This window comes from Haliotis asinina, chromosome 9 (genome assembly GCF_037392515.1).
Source record: "Haliotis asinina isolate JCU_RB_2024 chromosome 9, JCU_Hal_asi_v2, whole genome shotgun sequence".
In the NCBI taxonomy this organism is placed as follows: domain Eukaryota; kingdom Metazoa; phylum Mollusca; class Gastropoda; order Lepetellida; family Haliotidae; genus Haliotis; species Haliotis asinina.
The window spans coordinates 32548266-32571104 of record NC_090288.1 but is presented as its reverse complement, the minus strand read 5'-3'; the positions used below and the strand labels follow the sequence as shown (position 1 = coordinate 32571104).

Here is a 22839-nt window from a genome sequence, read left to right as displayed (position 1 = left end):
AGTTTACGCTAAAATGATTGTCTCATTCGGAGAAAAATACCACCAATCAATTCAAAACGTATAATAACGCATGAGCATCTTTTCATTTTAACCTTAAAGTCTTTAATCATTTGAAACATTTCCCTCACATCACTTTCTCGTTGACCAATAGAGTAGCAAGCAGGTATCACATTACATTCTCCTTGGACAGGGTAGGACCAGAGAGAGGCAAACACGCTTTGTTGTAAGCAGTCACAACTGACAGGGTAAACAACAGTAGAAATCCTGCTCAAACGTTGCTGTCTCCCCGTTGCATTATCAACCGATGTGTCATCTGAAAACGAGCGTGTATCATGGGCTATGAGATATTTATTTTTATCTTAAATGTAAGGTGCAGCCTTACTGTATGATTAATGTACCTTAAATATTACGCACACTAAAGTGAAAGGTTCAGTAAACGTGGATCTCGACATCTGTACTGCGCAAATATGGAAAAGGGAACAAGCCTGGGAAACAGCACGCGTTGTATTCAGTGGTACTCTTTAACAATTTGGTTTAAAAGCTTTATGGTTCAGTGATGTGTTCTCAGGAACAGTTTGAGGGATGCGGCAATGTTGTATGACTTATCCAACGCTATGAACAAACAGTAACATTTAGAAGGTGCTTAAATGAAACTTTTGTTATGTTTGGGATTACTGTTCTCAGAAAGTTCTACAAGTTTTGATATGTTGCAGTACATCCGAGATTCGAACCCCCGTCCTCAGAGTTATGCATCTTATCGCTAGCACGCACAGCCAGCGATCTTGCCCACTCAGCCACCGCAGGTTTAGAGCACCGACTTTTCATGCCGAGGAATAGGTGTATGGTTCTGACAGTGAGGGTTCCAATTTCGAATGGAACTCAAACTGTCTGAAGCTCTAGTATCTGTAGTCTCAGTTTCATCTTCTGTTACCAAAACCTTATGAACTGGGACACGACCACGGTACGAAATACTGCAAAGTGAATGCTTCGTTACCATAACGTAAAACACCGTATAAACGTTACCACGATGTAAAACAACGTATCACAACGTACAACATTACCACGAGGCACAAGACATAACGTAAAACGTTACCAAAACTTAGAACAACGTTACGATAACGTAAATCAACAATACCACGATGTAAAACGTTACCAAAACATAAATCAACGTTACGACGATCTAAAACAACGTTACCACGATGTAAAACAACGTTACCAAAACGTAAATCAACGTTACCATTGTATAAAACAACGTTACCAAAATGTACATCAACGTTACCACGATCTAAAACAACGTAACCAAAACGTAAATCAACTTAACCACGACGTAAAACAACGTAACCAAAACGTAAATCAACGTTACCACGATGTAAAAGACAAAATGTAACGTAAAATACGTTACAAACCTTCTTACGCTAACCTACACCGTTGTCTAAAGAACTAAACTACCCAACGGTGTGGCAAAGTGAAATTGTCGGCGCTGTTGTTACCCGTTTAGATGAAACGTCAGTATTCCAGATGTTCTCCATTTTCTCCATCCCCTGTTTATTTGATGTCTTCTAAACGATTAATACATTCATACGGGCCTTTTACTTCTTAGTATGTCCAGCTCTCTAAAATACATTTTTCTATTTGATATGTTTCTGTCAAGTCTATGGGACTTATGGGTAATTGCGCCAAAAGTACATGTATTCCTTTTTAAACAAAGGACCATAACATGTCACATTTTGTGCAGCAGTGAAATTTAATGGATTTGAAAAGTTGTTCAAGTTATATTTCTGCCTGTCATTAGACAGCAGGTTTACAATCCTTAAGTGCTGATTCATCGCACGCACAAAGCGCCCTGATCACGTTTCGACCTGAGTAAGCTACTGAGTTCATGTATGCAGATATTTCTCACATTCAGTTTCTAGGCACAGTGATAGCAGTGAGGAACAGTTAAGTTGTTAATAAGCAATCGAATTGAAACCACTGATAGAACAAGTATATGTGGATGACACCTTCACTTCAAGAGCACAACGTTTCATTCACACTTGAAAACGATACAACAAAATGGATCGAAACGTTGTGCTCTTGAGTTACAAAAGTTTTCATCCTTACATATACTTGTTATATCTTACTTCCAACCTGTAAATATGCCACTGAAACAAGGAATTGAAACCAATTTTGTTCTTCCACAAAATTGCTACTTGTCTTTTGATATAAATTGACGAGTGACGTGTTTGCAGCCGTAGCGATGTTAAAAGTTTCCTAATGTAATTATGATCGGACTTAATGGTTTCTTCCGTATACACTGAAGGTGTGGCTGCATTTATGTGTAAATGTGACCCGCGTGTTTCTTTATTACGATTGTTTGTACGTATCACCATCACAGTCGTATTTTTGTAGAAATTTACTAGATGTGACCCATCATCCTCACTTGGTGATATGTTTATATGTACCCTACCTACTATTTTATTTATTCAGAAAACCCATCCTTACAATCCAACCACCAGTGAAGATCCATGTTAGAATTGGTCTTCAGTAACCCATGCTTGCGGTAAAAGGCGATCGAGTGGTCAGCTTCACTGATTTAGGTGATACATGTCATTGTATCCCAGTTGCATAGAGCGATGCTCATGATGTTGATCACTGGATAGGATTCCGTTATTTACAGGCGGCCCATGTAGCTGCAGTATTCCTGAGAGCGGCGTAAAACAGCGAACCAACCAATCAACTGAAGTCCCAGTCTCCCCAATTCCATTATCAGTATAGATCCCTTGGGCCTGATAGACAGACTTACCTGGTCAATCAATATGCTCTTAATCGACCACGTCATCTATCCACTCAGAGCAGCAGCAGCACGCTGACGACATCGTCGTATACATCTGTAACATTCCATGTTTACACCAGTCCACGCTTTCACTGAATCATTAGATCTCTATTCATGCCGTTGTTGGAACAGTCAACACATAACTTCTAATCAAATATTACAATTCCATTTATTATACAACTTTTTAGTCGATAATCGACCGCGTCAAGTCATTAAAGCACGTGGCAAATGTGATATGCTTGGCATTAATTAATGAGACTGTTTGCGGGCTGTAACAAAGTTATACACTACTGGAAACATGCAATGGAAGAAATGTATTTAGATTGATTAATACATGCAAAGATGGCGTGAACATGCACTGGAAATGTACTTTCTGGGTTCATTTTCCCATTTTGTTTTATTTTTCAGGTTTAGAATTGACAGCCTGTGACCTGTGGTCAGCTATACGCCGACGTCCATTAGGTACATGCTCTCATCGATCAATCATCCACGCCGGACATTCGTTGCCAACCTTTCAGCATTTGTTTGGTACTTGTGAAAGGTTTTCTGTGGATTGTCCGTGAACGTCCACAGTGACTCTTGTTGGAGGTATGATTGTGTAGGGTATCCACATCGAACACAGCGGCGCCTGGACACACCCGTGAGTTCAGCTGGTGACTTTGACGTGATTGATTGCCATTGACGTATGCTTAGTGTTTGGACACTACAGGTGGCATTCATGGATAGACCCAGGTGAGCCGTTTAGTCACTCGAGCACAAGCTGAAGACATGCACTGGGAAGTCAGCAGAGCGATTGGAAATTGTCAATAGATTACGGAAGTAAATACTGGGATATTCGGACGAAGCACTGAATGCCGTATAAAGGTGACTAATCGGTGTACGCTTCTTTCAGCAAAGGTTATTCCGTGCTTCACGAAAATAACAGTCACTTGAAGTGTTGCTCTTAGTGGTTCCAGAGTGTACATTGGGTGATGTTCACATAAAGACAACTGTCAAAACAGAACTTATGAAATGTTACACATCGCTTTTATTATATGCTTTACATGTTTCATAAAGATTCTAGCTGCTAGATCATTTTGTGATAAATAGTTACCTGCTGTGACACGTGTGCTTTCAGACACAGTACCGTGAAGGCCACCACAGGAATTTCCTCCACTTCACAGTCTCTGATAGTTGGTCGCCAAAATCCCAGGGGTAACTGCACTTCATGAGGCTGTACCTGCAACAATTCACACGGATATAATAGAAGTGTGTGGCTAATTTGATTACAGGATTTATGTTATTAACATATGTTAACATGACATTTGATTGAGTTTCTTTCTCATATGTTCAGTTTGTCAAACTCGGCTTTCACAATATTAGTCTGAAATTCAGGACTAGAAATGTGGCTGGGGGATTGTTTTGTGAGATGTTGTGGAACCTTGAATGGCATCCCTGCCCGGATCTTTTGCATATTGCTTCTACTCGCACAAGGAGGCATTCTGGATTATTACCTGGCCAAATATCAGACCCAAGCCAGCTGGGCATGGATAGCGTTCGACCTTCTCAACGTCGGTATCTTCATCGCCTCCTTCATCATATCACGACGACACCTAGCACTACAGAAAGCCGGAGACGAGAAAACTAAAGCGTTCACAATGGGTTGGTTAGCGTGGCTTGTGTACTCTGTAAGCCTAGTAGCAAGGATGGCTATAGCCTGCAACGAATTCTCGTTTAAGTTAAGCGAAGACACATTCTTTGGCCCCAATACGTTTAAGACGTCCCTAGCCTTGGCGTCGTGTGTCTTCATCTTGCTGTTGATGTCTCACCATGACGCTCCTCCTGCTAGTGAACGCAGGCGATATATTGAGGACCTTACTGGAACCGTTGTCTTTGATGTTTTGGACACTGTGGATGTGTTAGAGGTGATGTTCGACAAGTCATCAAGGGACATGTTCCTTCCGGGACTTCAACAAACTGTGTTAGCGGTGGCGGGCCTCAATCTCATCATTCCATCGGTGCCATTGATCACACTCAGCCTGACCAACTTTGGATACAAGAAGATGCCGAAACGTCTTGTGGCGTTACACAAACTGCTTGTGGTGCTTGTGGTGAATGTTCCCAATCTGCTGGTTCGGTTAGTTCTCTGGCATGGCTTCAGTGTTGGAATCTCCCCCTTTATGCTCAAAAACCTCATCCTCATCTGCATTGTCATGTACGAATTTTACGAGCACAAGAAGATGAAATATGATGAACACGCGATGGAGGCATTGGAAATGAGAAAGAAAGGTTTGCGGGGCACTGCCAACCCTGCAGCTGTAAATGGACAAAGTGGCATAACAGAATTCTCGATGCAAGAACGTATTTAAATTGCAGCGAAGATTCAATACCAATGTCTGTCCTGTTCTTATGCCTCTATGTTAAGGGATTAATGAACACTGAAAAAGTGTGAGTATTGAATTGCCCCTGATCCCAATATTTCTTCGCGTTCAGTAACCCTTTAAGTTTGTTGAAAATATTTGCTGAATGAGTTAGAGAATACTTTATGTAATTGCCGACTGCAAGAAAGTATGACATGCTTGAAAACATTTTGAATGAAAAGGATTTGTCTGGCTTATCGAGACAAGGGGGAATACTCCGAATGACGCAAGACTGAAGCTCGCAGCCACCATCGTGGAAAACTCGGCAATTCTGGATCAGGCCGAATGTAGGGTACGGAAGGGAGCGAGTGGTGACGAATGTCATATTGTCAAGTATTATTGATAAGCAGTATGATATAAACTGCTTGTTATATGATTAGTTGCTAAATTTAGCATTAGCACTGGGCGAAATAGGAGGCTATGATGGCGAATCTATCTCAGAATAGCATGCAGATATAACTGACCACGTAGAAATTTATGTTATATTTGTTTTCGGAGGTAAGTTTATAATGGCTTCGATCTTTGCGCATATCCAGTGATGTTCTTTTTATCTCCTTCACAACTATCTGATGCAATCACGGCATGTGTAGAGGGCTTCACTTTTATGACAGTTAGAAATATCATAAAAGTCATATACCTTACATTCTACGTTTAATTCATTTCATTTATGGGACAATGTATGACCATCACATAAGCTTGCTGCAGCATTTGACAGCCTGTTTGCGACCAACACACCTGACACCAGTAACTTTCCAGTTCTCCAATGTCAGACATTCTTTAATTTCTACTAAGAAACTTTTGTTTCACGAGAGAAACAATGGTGTAAGTCTGTTGTTAAGCTGACATAGTGTTATAACTCTGTGACGACGGGTGACGTCATGACTCACTGGACTCAACAACGACGCAGCGTGACGTTGCATGGATTCCACAGATCAATCAGCATTGGGGATCAGTTAAATGGGCAAATACTTGAATGGCATTATACTTCATCTTTCTGCTCTTATGTCCTGTCCAACCCAACCTTCTAAGCGATCCTACCCGGTACCTCTCCACATGCGGGATGTGAGAGGAGGTATTTGAGAACATCTTTCACATCCCATATTTTATTATGTACATTATGTTCAGTTCATATATACTTATATCAAATCGATGCGTCACATACAATGTGTCCTTGAGAAAATATCCTGTGACATGAAGCATTGTTTCCTTTGGGTATTTCTCATGTGTGTAATTAGATATCGAAACCCCGTGGGCAGGGGTATGGCGCGGTATGTTGTAAATATAGATAGTCATGTTTTTTCCTATCCAGGGGCAGGAGCATATCTATCGAATTATGAGACGTTTCATTTGTGGATACTGAACTGGGAAGGTTTTGCTGTATCTTGACGGACAATACTACTGTAATCAGGGCATGGCGTGTATTACGCCAGTATTATCTTCCAACTCGACTTCCAAATAGACATGCGTGTCAATTATAACTGCCGGGTGGTTCTCACGAAATGCTGAAACCAAACCTCATGTTTCTTGTGTGTGTGTACCTGCGTGAGTATGTGTGTGTGTGTGTGTGCGCGCGCGCGTTAGGTGTGCGTGCGTGCGTGCGTGCGTGTAGTTTTAGAACCACAAAAGCAGGCCAGGATAGCGGAAACAATGATCCAATTCATTCTTCATTTCATTTACAGATTTGATATGAAAAGGGATCAATCATTTCATGTAAAGACTGGAATATATAATAGCGGGCCACTATTTACATTTTCTAGAACGTTTACATGACGAAACAAATGGTGTCAGCTGTATCGATTTAACAGCAATGGAAAGCGTTTTCACTTTCTGAACTACAATCGTACGAGTGGGTGTCACGGAGGCATTATCTATTTTTTTGCACGAAAGCTGTCTGATTTTTACATGAAAATGGTTCGATCTTCCCACGAAAACGATCTGAATTTGTAGAGGTGTGTGCTGTAGCCTAGTGTGAAGAATGTTCACTTTTTCCGCCACCTTTCCTAGGCCTCGACGTCACATGTTACGAACGCCTGTTGTATGTTATATTATATATAGAATAATGTATCTTACATATATACATATATATTTTACTCACAGGGAAATAGATTTATAGTTTTCCCCAATGTAGTTGTATCTAGAGAGATGGACTGAGATTTTTAATAAAATACAGACTGTAGTTTGCATTGTTCATTGTTATTTACACGCCCACACACACACAAACACACACACACACACACGTGTATTCATACAGAAACACACACATTTGTGTGTGTGTTGTGTATCGTCGCATTCAGAAGCATGTCATCTATTTCCGGCGGTCTAAAAATAATTGAGTTTGCAACAGACAACCTAATGATCGACATCATGAGCATCGGTCTACTAAGTTGAGATGTGGTGACCAAGGCAGTGGGCCCCACCCTCCAATCCAATTAGTCGTATGTGTTGCTGGAGACCAATTCTAACACCATTCTTCACGCTTGTTTAGCAAATAAAGGGTAGACAGAATGGAACAGCGTTATACATTTTAAGGGCAAGGTTCAAGCCGTCAGACAGGTCACGCAATGTCATTCCTTCTATTATCTGTTTCATTTCATCCCCTTTGGATGGCGAGGTAGCCTTGTGGTTCGATTCAGGTGCAATGTGCGAAACATATTTCTGGTGTCCACCGCCATGACATTGCTGGGATATTGCTGGGATATTGCTGTTAGTTATCGTCATGAAGAGTCATTGATTCTTAATATTTTAAAAACTTAATGCATCAATATCAACACAGAAAACTTCCCGAAATCTTAGATACGTATCCGTAAAGGTCGAGGGGTAGAATAGGCCTTCAGCAATGCTTGCCACAAAAGGCGACTATGCTTGTCGTAAGAGGCGACTAACGGGATCGGGTGGTCAGGCTCGGTGACTTGGTTTACACATGTCATTTGTTCCCAATTGCGCAGATCGATGCTCATGTTGTTGGTCACTGGATTGTCTGATCCAGACTCGATTATTTACAGACCACCGCCATATAGCTGGAATATTGTTGAGTGCGGCGTAAAACTAAACTCACTCACTTAGATATGTATTGTACGATTGTCGTGTGAAATAAAACATACAAGCTGTCAACGACTGCTTGGCATACTTCTTGGCATATTCATTCGCTAAGAAAAAACGGTTCCTGGGACTACTGGTATTTATAAACGGTCCTTGAAAAGACTTTTGTAGCAAAACTGACAATTTATTTTCGAATTAAACGGTGTCCCCAATTCCGGTTATCTAATTAGCATACTTATGTCACCGAGGTATGACCAACACGTTTTTCATGCTGCAACCTTAAGTCACATGCACATGCTCAAAGACATGTAAAATGATAACCACACCAGCATTTCTCGATAAAACTAAAGTCACCGAAATGTCACTGCCACCACGACTATGCCATTGAAACTCCATGTCCAATGTAATCACGCCATGCCGGATAAAGCGAATGAGTATAGTTTTAAGCCACATCTCGCAGCATTGCAACATAAAAATCGCATGCGGCGACTGGATTACCGACGATGTACTTGTTGCTAAACATGAACGTCGCAGCACAGAAAGGCTAAGGTGAAAGACAAAACTTTGAGTACACCGGCAGAGATTACATTACGCAAGGAACAAGGTCACATAACTAGTAGACACAGACAAACTATCACATGTCAAAGAGACTGTTGCTGATAACAAGAACAATACCAGACAACTCATTGCCACTGCAGAGAAATTAACAGAAATACACTAGCATGTGTATGAGCCCGACTCTGAAGTTGATTCTACTCAAAAGGCCAAATATTCATTCTTTGTTAAGTAAGGTGAAGACATCAGAGAGACATCAAGACTGATAATACTGTTGTCAGGCAACGAATCCAGCGAATAAAAAAGCAATGCGTTTTTGAGTGGGAAAATAACAATGACATACTTTAGGCTCCCAGATGTAGCTGATAATCTGACATCAGCAGACTGCCACCTTCTCACTGTACCCGAAACCAAGACTAACCTAGCCCAGAGGTGTTTCTCAGTTCTTGATCCAGTACTCTAGGATCGTCTACCTCTAAAGATTCACAGACCTTCCGAGAATATCTCAAGGCATATCTATCCAGAGATAGGTCATCCAGTTGAACCTTTGCGGTGCTGTTGAGCTACAGGTACAAAGGGACCAGGTGGCATATAAAAGTATTATTATGTATTGCAGATTAAGATGAAAAAGTGCTGAAAGTGGAGTAAAACTAAGCGTGCTCATACACTCGGTTGGTGTACAAATGGTTACCCCGTTCGATTTGGTTGTCCTGGAAAGTGAACATAGTACTCTGTGATAGTACATATGTAGGGTATATTTTTCCATAAAGACAAAATTTGGGAACCTAGTTTTATGATTGTATATAGATGCAGAACGTGAATAATCATACACAACTTGTTATAAAATTCGTGCTTACACGTCACAGGCGTTCGGGCGAAATTCCGTATTTACAGTCTGTTTGTTTCAGTACATTTCAGACTGGAATTGGTCTGGATCTTGCTCTTGTTTTAGACATGTCTTTTTGTCTTCAAAAGTGGCGTCTGTCAAGATGGAAACTGCTACGTGCAACTGTCGTGATTAAAGTTGGAACAAGACACTCCATTGTGTCGCAAACTCTTACCCTTCCACAGTCACTAATAGTTGCAATAGTTGCGACACCTTTGCATTGAATAACCCATATTTTGTTTCACAGTATCTGGTGTTAAACTGAAAGACCGTAGTTTATGGGTCTCTCCTTAATTTCGACTGTAAAGTGCATAGAAAATTAAACAACTGGATATAAACAGAGAGTTGTTGACATTCCTTCCACGGGTCACCATTTACATGAGCAAATAAATGTCACAGTCTTACCTTCCGTTTTGCTGTTCGTCCGACGGGATGCGGAACACATCGTTATCTTCTCATTCCCCGATGTGTTAATGGCGTCACATTGAAGATGATAAATAGATCTCCAACCTGCCTCACCAGCCACACAGCCGACTCGCTGAGCACATGCTGCCATGCAGTTTATAGGCCTCTTGTTTGTTCGCCTTGTACACAACCGGACATAAACAGACAGTAGATAAATTCTGATATGCACCATTCCATGTAGACGTCACCGTTTGATTAGGTCACGTCACTACGTTACCACCCGTTTTGTTCATTCGTTTTGTTTGTTTCCCCAACAGGGAACTCCGTTTTTGTCTCGACGGTAATCTAATACCTATATATCACTTTCTGAATCCAAATTGAGTAAGAAACAAACATATCCCTGAATTTAATTAATAATATGCAGAAGTCTAACATATAATTATGTAGTCTAACAATATACGTCACTTTGGAGCATTTGATAGCTGTTTCATTTCTATTCATTCAGGTGTTTCGGCTGTTTACAGAACATAAGCTTACATGCATGCGATTGCTGTCACAGTTACACAAGGGTGAGTGAGTGAGTGAGTTTAGTTTTACGTCGCACTTTTCCAGCTATATGGCGACGGTCTGTAAATATTCGAGTCTGGACCAGACAATCCAGTGATCAACAACATGAGCATCGATCTGCGCAATGGGGAACCGATGACATGTGTCAACCAAGTCAGCTAGTCTAACCACCCGATCCCGTTAGTCGCCTCTTACGTACACAAGGGGATCCTTGACCCTGTACAGAACGCGCCCCTCAACACTGCATAGAATACAAACCCCTCAAAATGGAGCTTCAGAGTTAACTGGGCAAACACTGGACACGCCTAACACTACAGACACTCCTAACTCACTAAATAGTACTCAAACCTTGCAAGCCTTAGGTGTATTCGATGTCAAGACTGGTCTTTTGGGTACTTATAATCCCATATAACCATCTAGTGCTGACACGAAAAATCATACAAAACCAAAACATTAAAGTAAACAAAACGTATACCAACCAAACTATTCCGTAGTCTGATATCGCAATACATTCCAGAGACTGGTGAAATCTCCTTGCTGTAGGCAGCCACAACTGACAGGGTAAACGGTAGTAGAAATCCTGCTCAAACTTTGCTGTCTTTCCGTTGCATTGTCAGCCGCGGTGTCGTCTGAAAACGACCGCGTATCAAGGGCTGTTCTATTTTACCATCAAGGTAAGGTGTAGCCTAACTTTACTTACTGTGTGATTTATGTTCATTAAATATTACTCAAATGCACAGGGGCATGTCAAAGACTGTAATCAAGGTATGTATTCTCACTAACGAGGTCTTAGCACCATATAAAAGGAAAGTGATGTAACGAGGTCAACACACCAAGTTCGCTTCATGGCAAATTCAACAATGATCACCGTATTTATCCTATTAAAAGTCAGTACACATTTCAAGCTAATAGATTTACCAACGGAAGTAGACATACAGCACAAAAATCGAAGTTCTACTTTGGGAGCTAGGGTCTTCGGAAGCCCGAAAAATCGTGTCGATTCAGAGCCAAAATTCCTACGCAAGATTATGATTACACGATGCCATTTAGAAAGTGGTCAAATGCAACATATGTCATATTCAGGTTTTCACTTTCTTAGTACTGTACAAATTCTAGTACTTTTTTGGTTGAGTCCCATCCGGGATTCGAACCCGCACCCTCAGAGTCAGGCTCATAATCGCCAGCACACAAAGTCAGCTGCCTAGCCCGCTCATCCACAGCGACTTCCCAAATATGGCATATGTTACGAAAGATTAGTAGCGGTAACACCTATTTCCTTGTTTATTTCACAGTATACACAAACGACCTGTGACATGTTGAATTGATGGCACCCGTCAACTCTATACTCCCATTCTTTCGGAGACACTTACACCTCACTGTCATAGTGAGTTGACGTACATTTATTCATTGCAAACAGGATTGTGTCGTGCCTGTTCGCCATTGACGGTCTTGACCTGCACTAAACAAAGCCAGGGAGCTCATTGGCTCTAACTGAAATGTGAGTCAGACTGCTGACTCTTTTCAGAATTGTACAGAAAGTGCATGCATTCCTTTTTCAAACAAATGCTCATAACATGCCACATTTTGGTGTTGTAGTTGACACTTAATAGATTTGCTCTGGTTTTATTAATCCATGGCATACGTCAGCAGGTTTACAGCCCTTATGATAGCCAGTCAGTGCTCAAATGCAGATTCATCTCAAGGACAAAGCGTACTGACCAGGTTTCGGCTTGAGTAGGCTACTGAGCTCATATAACCCGTAACTGTTTCTCAAATTCAGCATTTAGGTGTGGTGATCGTGTAGATGTCAAAACAGCTAAAACTGTAAATGAGCCATCTAATTAGCAAACGCTTTTTACTGTTGATTTACTTTCACAAACGAATTGTTTGCTGTCGTGCTGATGTTAAGAGTTACCATATGATTGTAATCGAACTGAATAAAATTTACCATATACACAGAAGGTGCGGTTGCAATTGTGTATAGAAATGACCCACTTTTGTCGCCATTAAGATCACGAATTTACATACGTATTATATTCACTTATTATCGTATTCTGTATAATTTGCTACATGTGACCATCTTTCTTGGTGTTACTTTTATAAGTACCAAACCTATAGTTTCTGGATCTGATGGGCTAGATAGGTACACTTACCTGATCAATCAATATTCTCTTAATGGACCACGTCATCTATCTACTCCAAGCAGCAGGATGGTGACGACGTCACAGTATACATCTGCAACATTGCATGTTTACAACACTTACACCAAGCAATTAGCTCTGAATTCACTGAACGACTTCAGCGGATTAGTGAATGTAAAGATGGCGTGAATAAGCATTGGGAATGTATTTACAGAATTCCATTTTCCAACTTTATTTTATTTTTAGAGGTTTCGAGTTGCCAGCATGTGACCGGTGTCCATTCAGCTAGGGTGGACCACAGGAGCGTCCTAAGAGACACAGTTCAGATGGTCGACCGCCAAGAGAGGTATTCACGCTTCAAGAGGCTGCATAAACTACAATTCAAACGGATAAAGTTGAAGTGGGTACCCAATTAGAAATTAGTTTCTAGGACTCACTACAGACAAATGGTTCTAAAGTCTTGATGACACGTTCATTTCTTCCGATGTCCTCGTAGAAAGAGGTTCAGAATACAGGACGTGATACAGAGCGGCGGCAAGTGATGGAACGCTTTAAAGATATGTAACAGGATTTGTGTTGTCTTCCATGTTAACATCGCCTGTGATTGAATTTTTGCTCTCATGTTCATTTTGTCAAACTCGACTTTCCCGACATTAGTGTGAAATTCAGGATTTGTCATGTGGCTGGGGAAATGTTTTGTTAGATGTTGTGGAACCTTGAATGGCATCCCTGCCCGGATCTTTTGCATCCTGCTTCTATTCACCCAAGGAGGGATTCTGGATTATTTCATGGCCAAATATCAGACCCAAGCCAGCTGGGCATGGATAACGTTCGACCTCGTCAACGTCGGCATCTTCATCGCCTCTTTCATCATATCACGACGACACCTAGCACTACAGAAAGCCGGGGACGAGAAAACTGAAGCGTTCACAATGGGTTGGTTAGCGTGGCTTGTGTACTCTGTAAGCCTAGTAGCAAGGATGGCTATAGCTTGCAACAAATTCTCGTTTAAGCTAAGCGAAGACACATTCTTTGGTCCCAATACGTTTAAGACGTCCCTAGCCTTGGCGTCGTGTGTCTTCATCTTGCTGTTGATGTCTCACCATGACGCACCTCCTGCTAGTGAACGCAGGCGATATATTGAAGAACTAACTGGAACCGTTGTCTTTGATGTCTTGGACACTGTGGATGTGTTAGAGGTGATGTTCGACAAGTCATCAAGGGACATGTTCCTTCCGGGACTTCAGCAAATTATTTTAGCAGTGGCGGGTCTCAATCTCATTATTCCAACGGTGCCCTTGATCACACTCAGCCTGACCAACTTTGGATACAAGAAGATGCCGAAACGTCTTGTGGCGTTACACAAACTGCTTGTGGTGCTGGTGGTGAATGTTCCCAATCTGCTGGTTCGGTTAGTTCTCTGGCATGGCTTCAGTGTTGGAATCTCCCCCTTTATGTTAAAAAATCTCATCCTCATCTGCATCGTTATGTACGAGTTCTACGAGCACAAGAAAATGAAATATGACGAACAAGCCGGGGCGACTGGCGTGAGAAAGAAAGGTTTGCGGGGCACTGCCAACCCTGCAGCTGTAAATGGACAAAGTGGCATAACAAGCTTCTCGATGCAAGAACGTATTTAAATCGGAAATGACATATTACTATTTGAAATTGCCGTGAAGCCTTCGGTTTAATACCAATGCCGTAATGTCGGTCCTATCGGTATGCCTTTATATTAAAGGATTATTGAATATTGAAAGAAGTATAAAGGTGAGTGGAAATAGATCCTCAGGATTTCACCTATCACAATATTTCAGAGTAGAAAATATTCGCTAGTGTATAGAGTTCTGTTTCTGTGGCTGTCTTTATTGTGTAGATTTCAGTTTGTCACTGTCACTTTCAGGCGAACAGAAAAACCTGTTCCATGGTCTCCAAAATAGCTTAATTTTACATTTGGTTTGGCTTGCGGCGTTCTGCACCATTTATGTTCAGACAGCCTTTAGTTTTGTTGAAAACATTTGTCTGGATGAGTTAGAGAAAACTTTGTATCTTACACCCTACCTTTCCTGACTTATGAAAGTATGATCTGCTTGTAAAAGGGTCGAATGGAAAGGCTTTGTCCTGCGTATTAAGACAAAGGGGGAATACTCAGAATAGAACAACATGTTCGGAGTCACATTTGTGAACAACTCGGCTATTCCGATTCCAGTCGAAGGTAGGTTGCGGAACGGAGCGAGTGGTGACGAATGTCTCAGTCCGTAAAATATTAGTGATATGACCTGCTTGTCACATGACTTGGTGGACAATTTTAGCTCCGAGTTACTTGACTTGGTCTTAATATATTTCAATTTATATAATGATACGACAAATATACCAGACACAACAGCGTTTGGCACGGATTTTCAACTTCTTTAACATATACCAGACATTCCTGGGCTACTTCTTGCCCATTCATCAGGTGATGAAGAATATGTGCTTTTTCTCTCACCTCTGGCTGGCTAGACGTCACGTGTTACAAACGTCACAAAATGTTCTAGATACTGCCCTGCTGTGTATGTAATATGCTTATGTTATGTTACATTATATTTAGAATCGTGTATTATACATCATGAATACATGTTGTAGTATGTAGTATAATCGTGTTTATTGATTGTATGTAACTGCATCACGCACTGAATCAGATGTCATAGTTGGTGAATGTTGTTTTACGCCACACAGTTCAACACACACACGCACACGCACTCTCTCTCACACACACACATACAGACACACTCTCTTTCTCTCACACACACATACACAAACGTACGTGCTCTCAAACATAGTGACCCACATGTTTTGTTTTTGTGTTTGTGTGCGTTTATGTTGCTAAATGCTGCACTCAATATTTAGCTTTCCCGAATCTCGTTGTATGTAGACAGATTGACTGGAGTCCGAATAAAATACAAGTAGGAATTGTGAATACTGCGTTTATGCGACTGTCTGTGACGTCTCAGTCAGAACCAACGGACAGGCTGACAGACTGACATACCTACATTCGACCAGACAAGCCAGTGTCAACATCATGGGCGTCGATCTTGGCCTAGCCATCCAATCCCGTTAGTCACCTGTGTTGCTGAAATCCGTTTTAACCCAGATATAGCAAATAACGGACACAGCTCATACAATGCCATCACTGAAATCACATTTTCTTGCAACATTTTTGGGCGGTAGGATAAAACTTGTGGTTCGATCCAGGTACAATTTAATATGTGAGAACTATTTCTGATGTTCACCATTGCTGGAATATTGCTAAACGCGTATTCACAAACCTGTTCTCCGGAAGAATGATTATTGTAGATTCGAACCTACGTTTCATCCTGCAAAGTGCAGATTAAAAAGGAATAATATCATTATCATTATTATTAAAATGAATAATTATAAACAACTTATGACAAACAGCTCATTTACAGACCGCCGTCATCTAACTGGAATACTGTTATGTGTGGCGTAAAACTAAACTCACCCACCCATTCATAGATGCTTCGAATTAAACCGTGCTCTCACTTCCCACTTCCAGTCATCTAGTTTGAATACTTATGCAATTTGGGGTATGCCGCGTATGCTTTTAAGCTATAATCAGAAGTCACGAAAACTGCATAAGCAGAATGATAGACCAATAAAGTACACACCAATAAAGACCCGTGAAGGTCCGGGGTAGAATTAGCCTTCAGCAACCCATGCTTGCTATAAAAGGCGACTATGCTTGTCGTAAGAGACGACTAACGGGATCGGGTGGTCAGGCTGGCTGACTTGGTTGACACATGTCATCGGTTCCCAATTGCGCAGATCGATGCTCATGTTGTTGATCACTGGATTGTCTGGACCAGACTCGATCATTTACAGTCCAACGCCATATAGATGGAATATTGCGGCGTGTGGATGCTCTGTACACGTGGATTTTTCATTCACGACGTGGTTTTCGTGCAAACACCCCATTTTCATGCAGGCGGAATTCCACATTTACAGTCAGCGTGATTTGTGTGTTTCAGGATGTTGCTGTGATAAAAACTCGTCCGGAAGCTGTTTTGATATTGTGTAAACGCACTTGTATGTGAGGTCTTGTTTTTTTAACATGTGGCATCTGCCAGCCAGATAATTTGTACAGAATGCTTGAAGAACAAAATGGTGTCTACTGCTGAGTATCTTTCTCGGAATCCTGTCTGGGGTGCAGATAGTTAACTCAATCCACGTTCGTAATCCCTATTCCATAATTGTTGCAAACACTTTACCAAGTACATTCAGGAGGCAAACCCCATCATAGTTATTCGACTCCGTCATACTTCGGCATTTATGCAGCAGTAGAACCATTTCGAGCAGATATTTAATAGAATCTATAAGTTTAGTTACTGTAATTTCATCAGACCGAAAGTCTGTTAAAAGCTGTTTCATCCCTGAGTTTACATGCATGATTACGTTGTTTACGTTGTCATGTACAACGCGATCAAGTGTACTAATATTAGTAATATCCTCTTCCGGATTCAACCGTTTCTTGAAATAATCAAACCAAACTTCCAGTTTTATACTTCTACTAATTTCATCACCTTCCAGGAAGCGTTTAATAGTATCCCAGAGCTTCCTACAATCTTTGATTTTAACTACATCGTCAATGTATCCAGTAAACGTCTCATTAATTTCTGTTTCTTATTGTTTCAGCACTTCAGACGTCGCATTCAGATATTTACTTAAGTTCACATGACATTTATATCTTCGATAGAGATTCAAATGTTTGTACTTCTCTGTCTTTAGCCGTTCACAGTCATGATCGAACCACGGTGCCTGTTGATTTTAATTTACATTTTGATTTAAATCTGCTGGATGTCAATCTGAGTACCTCACCATAGCCGGTATACACAGAGGTTAGACAGAACTGCTTTACTGGTGTCTGAATCTAATAATGAAATCTAATTATGAAAAAAAAGAAACCATGTACCTTACTCCTTAGTAATTGTTTGAAAGCAGGCAGGCATCTCACCATGAGATAGTCGGTATATAGAAGACGGGGGAAGCGCCAATGTGCCACTAGAAGAAGAAGGAGAAGAGGGCGGACAGTCCCAGCGAACGACGAACACATCGGCTTATAGTCAGATTCTGCGAAGGGACAATACTTTTCAGTCAGGTATATGTTGAAACAGATCAGTACAGACTAACAGATAATCTACATTGTTTGTTCCTCGGTGTTATATATATGTAAATTCACCGTCTGATCTCCAGTAGATCTACCATTCACTATGTGTACTTTAAAGGTCCCTTAAAAATTAGTACTCCATTTTCTTTCGGAATTTGGCATAACGAGATGCTCGTTCGTGGTGGATGTATATAAATCGAAGCAGCTCGAACATTTCTTGAGATGTATTCACCTGAAACTTTTGGACGTCTGCCACGCATACTTGCCTCTCGAGGACGGTTCCTGGTTGTCTCCGGACTCTATATCGTTCTTGTGCTGTGTCCCACAGGGAACGATGGGTTACCCGGATGTGTTGATCTTGGGCTGGTGTGGTGACTCGGGGTCTTCCTGGCCTTGGATGGTCATTTGTCGAACTCGTCAAATTGGAATGCACAAAACGATCCCACAAACGACGGTGCACTCTTTGATTCGGCCGCTGGTAATCTTCCAATGGCAATAATTGGGTCGGCACCGTTGAGACGTCCCATTTTCTCATCCAGTATTTGCAAAGATCTTGAATGAATTTGCGATATGCATTTGGATCTTTTGCAGTCATAGACTGTACTCATGCTTTGCACATGAAAAGCAATAACTGCGGCGTTTGGTTGTGTTCCATGTCAGTCAAGCAAGCTCATCATAAAAATCATGATCCATAAAATCATCAAAATGGTTCACTATTCCAACAATGTCATTCAACCTTTGATTTTTCTGATTTTCCTAAGAGTTTGCCATGCTGAACGCTACATCTTGGAAATTACAGAAGCTAGATGTAATTATTTCACTCTTGAACGCTAGACAACTATTCATAATCACTCAAAAGTATCACTGTACCATTGCCATGACTTTTCATAACTTTCATCGGGATGATTCCTAACAAACTGTATGCTCGGTCGTCATGTGGTAATATCGTCACCTATTTTCGTGACATGTAATTTCTATTTTTGCTTCGGCACGTTAGATTACAACCTGACATGTTTTCCCTGAGGTTGTGTAATGTTCTTGAAGTTAAAAGGATCATTATTATGGATGTGTTTTACCTTTTAAGTCCAGTTGTCCTCGGGAATTCTCCCAAACTGTCCATTACAACTTCAAGAGCTCGCGGTGTTGTCGCTCCATTGCCGCATCACGCACTTGATTACTACTCATGTTTACCTTCTATATTTAATCACTACTTTGGGGAAAAGTGTTCCGAAATAAGTTTTTTCCCTATGACAAGCATAACTGCGTTATTCATGCGCATGAATAACTGTTATTTAGCTTAATGGCTATGCTACCACAATGGAACTAGTTTCTTGCTCCTTGTCCATTGCAATTCCATTGTAATTACGGTAAGTTTGTTAAAATCAAACCAAACTTAATATTTGGTCTTAAATTGGTATAAATTATTCTTGCAAACAATGTATTACAGCAGGACACAGTAAGAGTGTTTCCTGATATTTATAATGCATCTTATTGTACGATCTGATCACTCGATTGCGAGTGACGTTTTGACATGTTACTAGAGTCAGTGCTCCTAAGTACGTACGGTCTAGGTTGTCAAACGAATGCGCCGCTTACTTGCAGTACCAGTTTGGGAGCGTCGTATACCAGAATGAAGCTTATCCAATGGGGAGTCTGAACATAGAAACCGGTTCATTATATGGGTTTCAGTTTATCGTCCCTGTTAAATTTTCTACGCAAACGTATAGGCCCCTAATGCCGTACGGATTCACCGTAATACCGTACACCTAACCCCTCAATATCGTACAGGGTGCTCAATACCGTACACGCAGCTAGTGTAGTGAATTATATATTATCAAATATTGAATTTCTATACAAAAACAATGTTTTGTACTGCACTTTGTAAGCGTTTGTGAATAAAGCGCACAGTGTCTCTCTTGGAGGCGTGCATAGATATTTCATTGACTGACAGGATAATATGCCCACCCACTAATCAAGGAGCTGTAATAGTGTTGTTGCCAATGATGACATGGCGAAACTTGAAATAATTCGCTATAGGTAGCTTTTGTGTTCACACAAACAAAATTCGTATCATACATTATTTAATAACGAGTGAAATACATGTACAAAATGAAACCGTGGAGGCATGAATGATGATGATAATAATTTTTATCCCAAACGATAAAACAGAGCAATTTCTTCTCGTCATCATACTTTACACACACTTTGAGTCACTGTGGGAGAATCAATTATCATTCTTTTTAAGTTTTTGTTTAAGTTCTCTCTGCTCTTTTCTGGCCTTTTTTTCTGCTTCATTTTTCCGTTTCTGCTCAACTTTCTTTCTTTTCATTTCAATGATATGATCGCTTGTCAATATTCTGTGTGAGGTCAGCTTTCTGGGATTGACTTTGCCTTCTGAAGTTTTAGTTTCAGGCAAAGAAAATTCCTTGTTTACTGCCTCCAGTTGTCTAAGAGACATCCCTTCATCACTTGCAATCTCTACAATCATATTGCCAGATTCATCAAATGAAGAAGGGACGTCTCCACTGAGAACAGAGAGTATAAATTCCTCAGCTGTCAAGACCTCTGCTCCCTCAGGAAGGTCAGGCTCCTGCGGAGCGGATGTTGATGGTGTCTGATCGGGAGTCGCTGCAACTTTACGTGTAACTGCATCATTGGCAGCTTCGGGGGTTTCAGGGTTGGCTACTTTGGAGTTTGATGTGGAAGCTTTATCAAATGGTTGAGATGGTGCAAAGGCTGATCTGGGGATGGCTGTGGGATTGAAGGGAAATATCCCACATTTCCTGAAGCCATTGATAATGTTGCTGGCGGTGAATGCTTTGTCATAAGCAGCTCTGAATAACCTCGGCCACTCCCACTTACAAACGATGTTGTTGGGGCTGCTGCTCATATACTCCGAACATCCAAAGCTCCATTCCCTACTAAACGAACTAAATACAGTTTTATCTAGCGGACAGAGCCACTGGGTCGTGTGGGGAGGGAACGCGAGAACTGTAATATTATTCTCGCGTGCCTTCTCCAGAAAACCCAGCGTCTCGTGAGATGAATGGCTGTCAAGGATGATCAGCTGGGGTCTCTCTGAGCCGCAATACCTGAGAAAATGGTCTTCAAACCATCTCTCCCCCAGCTGATCCTCCATCCATGCTCTCTCCTGGTATGTATACACAGTACCTGGAACACCGAGTTTTGTGTTATAGGCACCCAAACTTCTTTGGGTTTTCCCTTTCACAATGGCCATTGGCGGTATGGTGTTCCCTGTGGCATTAACACAGGCCAGCACCGTAACTCGGTCTCGGTCATTTCCGACTCGGCCAGGAATGTTTTTGATGCCGGTTTCAGCAAAAACTTTCGCTGGCTGGTGAGTCAGAGGGACCCCAGTTTCATCTATGTTCCAGATTAATTGTGGTTTCTGGCTTAAACCTAGGGTATCTATGATACCACCTAAAGTTTCAAAATACTTGTCCACGATGATGGGGTTCAACATCCTTGCTCTCACTGTGGATAACGCCACTGGAGTTCTGAGCTTCACGTCAGGGTGACGTTTTAGGAAGCCCGCTATCCACTTCTTGCCAGGAATACCCCCTTTAAATGGATTTTTAATACCCAGCTGTTTGCAAATTCGAGACACCTTTATAATTAACTGACGTCGAGTAATTCCGAAACCCTGCAACGCAGCTAATTTCAGTTTTCTAGCAATGTCATTTTCAAGGTCTGCGGAGATGGTTGGTGGACGCCCAAGATGCAAGTCGCCTTCAGATTTTCCTGTGACGCGGTCTGATATGGTCATGACGGGCACACCGTGCTTTTTGGCCGCCTTCCGGAACGACATGCCCATATGTACATCGTTAATTGCCATTTGAAGGTCCTCTTTTGTATATGTTCTTTTCTTCCCCATCTAGAAAAGTAACAATAGTAGCTTAATTCTAATAAAAAGACCAAAACCTTCATGACTGAACAAGATATTCATTTATTTCAGTAACAACCACAGTGTTGTAAAACTTCCATAATGGTTTTCATATCCTGTTGGAGATCATAATGGTTTTGTATATAATACAAGACCTGACGCGCAAGGTGCATCATAGACATTTCACCGTGTATCTCCTGCTGGTGTTTTAGTATATGGCAAATTACAAGGGCCACAGCATTTCCGTAAAACATGTTGTCCATGCTGTGCAGAAGCAGTTCCTTTATAATTTCAGCCTCTGACTCGAAATACACATCGTCAATTAGAATGTTTTTGATAGCGATCTTTCCAAAATCAACACCCGTAAAGATTTTCCCATGCAGTTCTTGCTCTCTAATTTTGATCGGCATTGCCATCTGCAATATAGCATATATATTGTCTTCGTTAAAAGAACATTGATGTATAATAAATATGCCTTAAATTTGCTAGTATTCAATTTCATTTTCAGATTCTAATGGAGCATCTGTCAACCATATTTTACACTAATTACCTGTACGTTCTTCAATAAGATAACCAAATGCATGATAATTAAAGCTAGAGAATAGTGTACGATATTAGGAGAAGGTATTTTTATTTCGCCACAACCGGCCGCCTAAAACCGTACACTTCTTTTTTTCAAAAATGTTTCATTCATCTGTATGAAAGTTCCTTAACCGTTAATATAATCTAATCCTATTCAAACGGGTCGTTTTAGTTTGTATTCAAGTGTCTGTGTTCACTTTATGTACATACCGTTATCAATCAACAGGTGTCCAAGGATACGAGGGCGTGGCTTCTGGTAATCTCGGGTGCGAGCGAAAAGAACGAGCCTGCGCAGGCGACCGTAAAATTAACCAATTAAATCTTTCGTGTGATCACGTGATAGTTGACCGATTGCGTGCTATAAATAACACCAGGAATCCCCGGAAAA

At 41.1% G+C, this 22839-nt stretch overlaps 3 protein-coding genes across 9 annotated transcripts in view; 2 read left to right on the top strand and 1 right to left on the bottom strand.

The window, feature by feature from the left end:
- Positions 1–7387, top strand: part of LOC137295933 (transmembrane protein 121B-like) — a 52954-nt gene extending 45567 nt beyond the window's left edge. For 5 of the 7 annotated variants that reach the window (XM_067827519.1, XM_067827518.1, XM_067827522.1 and 2 more), the window contains one exon: positions 3221–7381. In XM_067827519.1, the coding sequence (XP_067683620.1) occupies positions 4195–5160 (966 nt within the window). In that variant the 5' untranslated portion in view covers positions 3221–4194 and the 3' untranslated portion in view covers positions 5161–7381. Of the gene's footprint in view, positions 1–3220 lie in introns of all 7 variants that reach the window. The other 2 variants (XM_067827523.1, XM_067827515.1) reach the window with 2 other exon arrangements.
- A 6094-nt stretch (positions 7388–13481) lies between these two features.
- On the top strand, positions 13482–14444 carry LOC137296328 (transmembrane protein 121B-like). The gene has a single exon (XM_067828101.1). It carries the CDS (start codon positions 13482–13484, stop codon positions 14442–14444), a length of 963 nt encoding a protein of 320 aa, XP_067684202.1.
- A 5745-nt stretch (positions 14445–20189) lies between these two features.
- LOC137297207 (tigger transposable element-derived protein 6-like) lies at positions 20190–21860 on the bottom strand. The gene has a single exon (XM_067829220.1). The coding sequence runs from the start codon at positions 21858–21860 to the stop codon at positions 20190–20192; it is 1671 nt and encodes a 556-aa protein (XP_067685321.1).
- Positions 21861–22839: the final 979 nt, after the last annotated feature.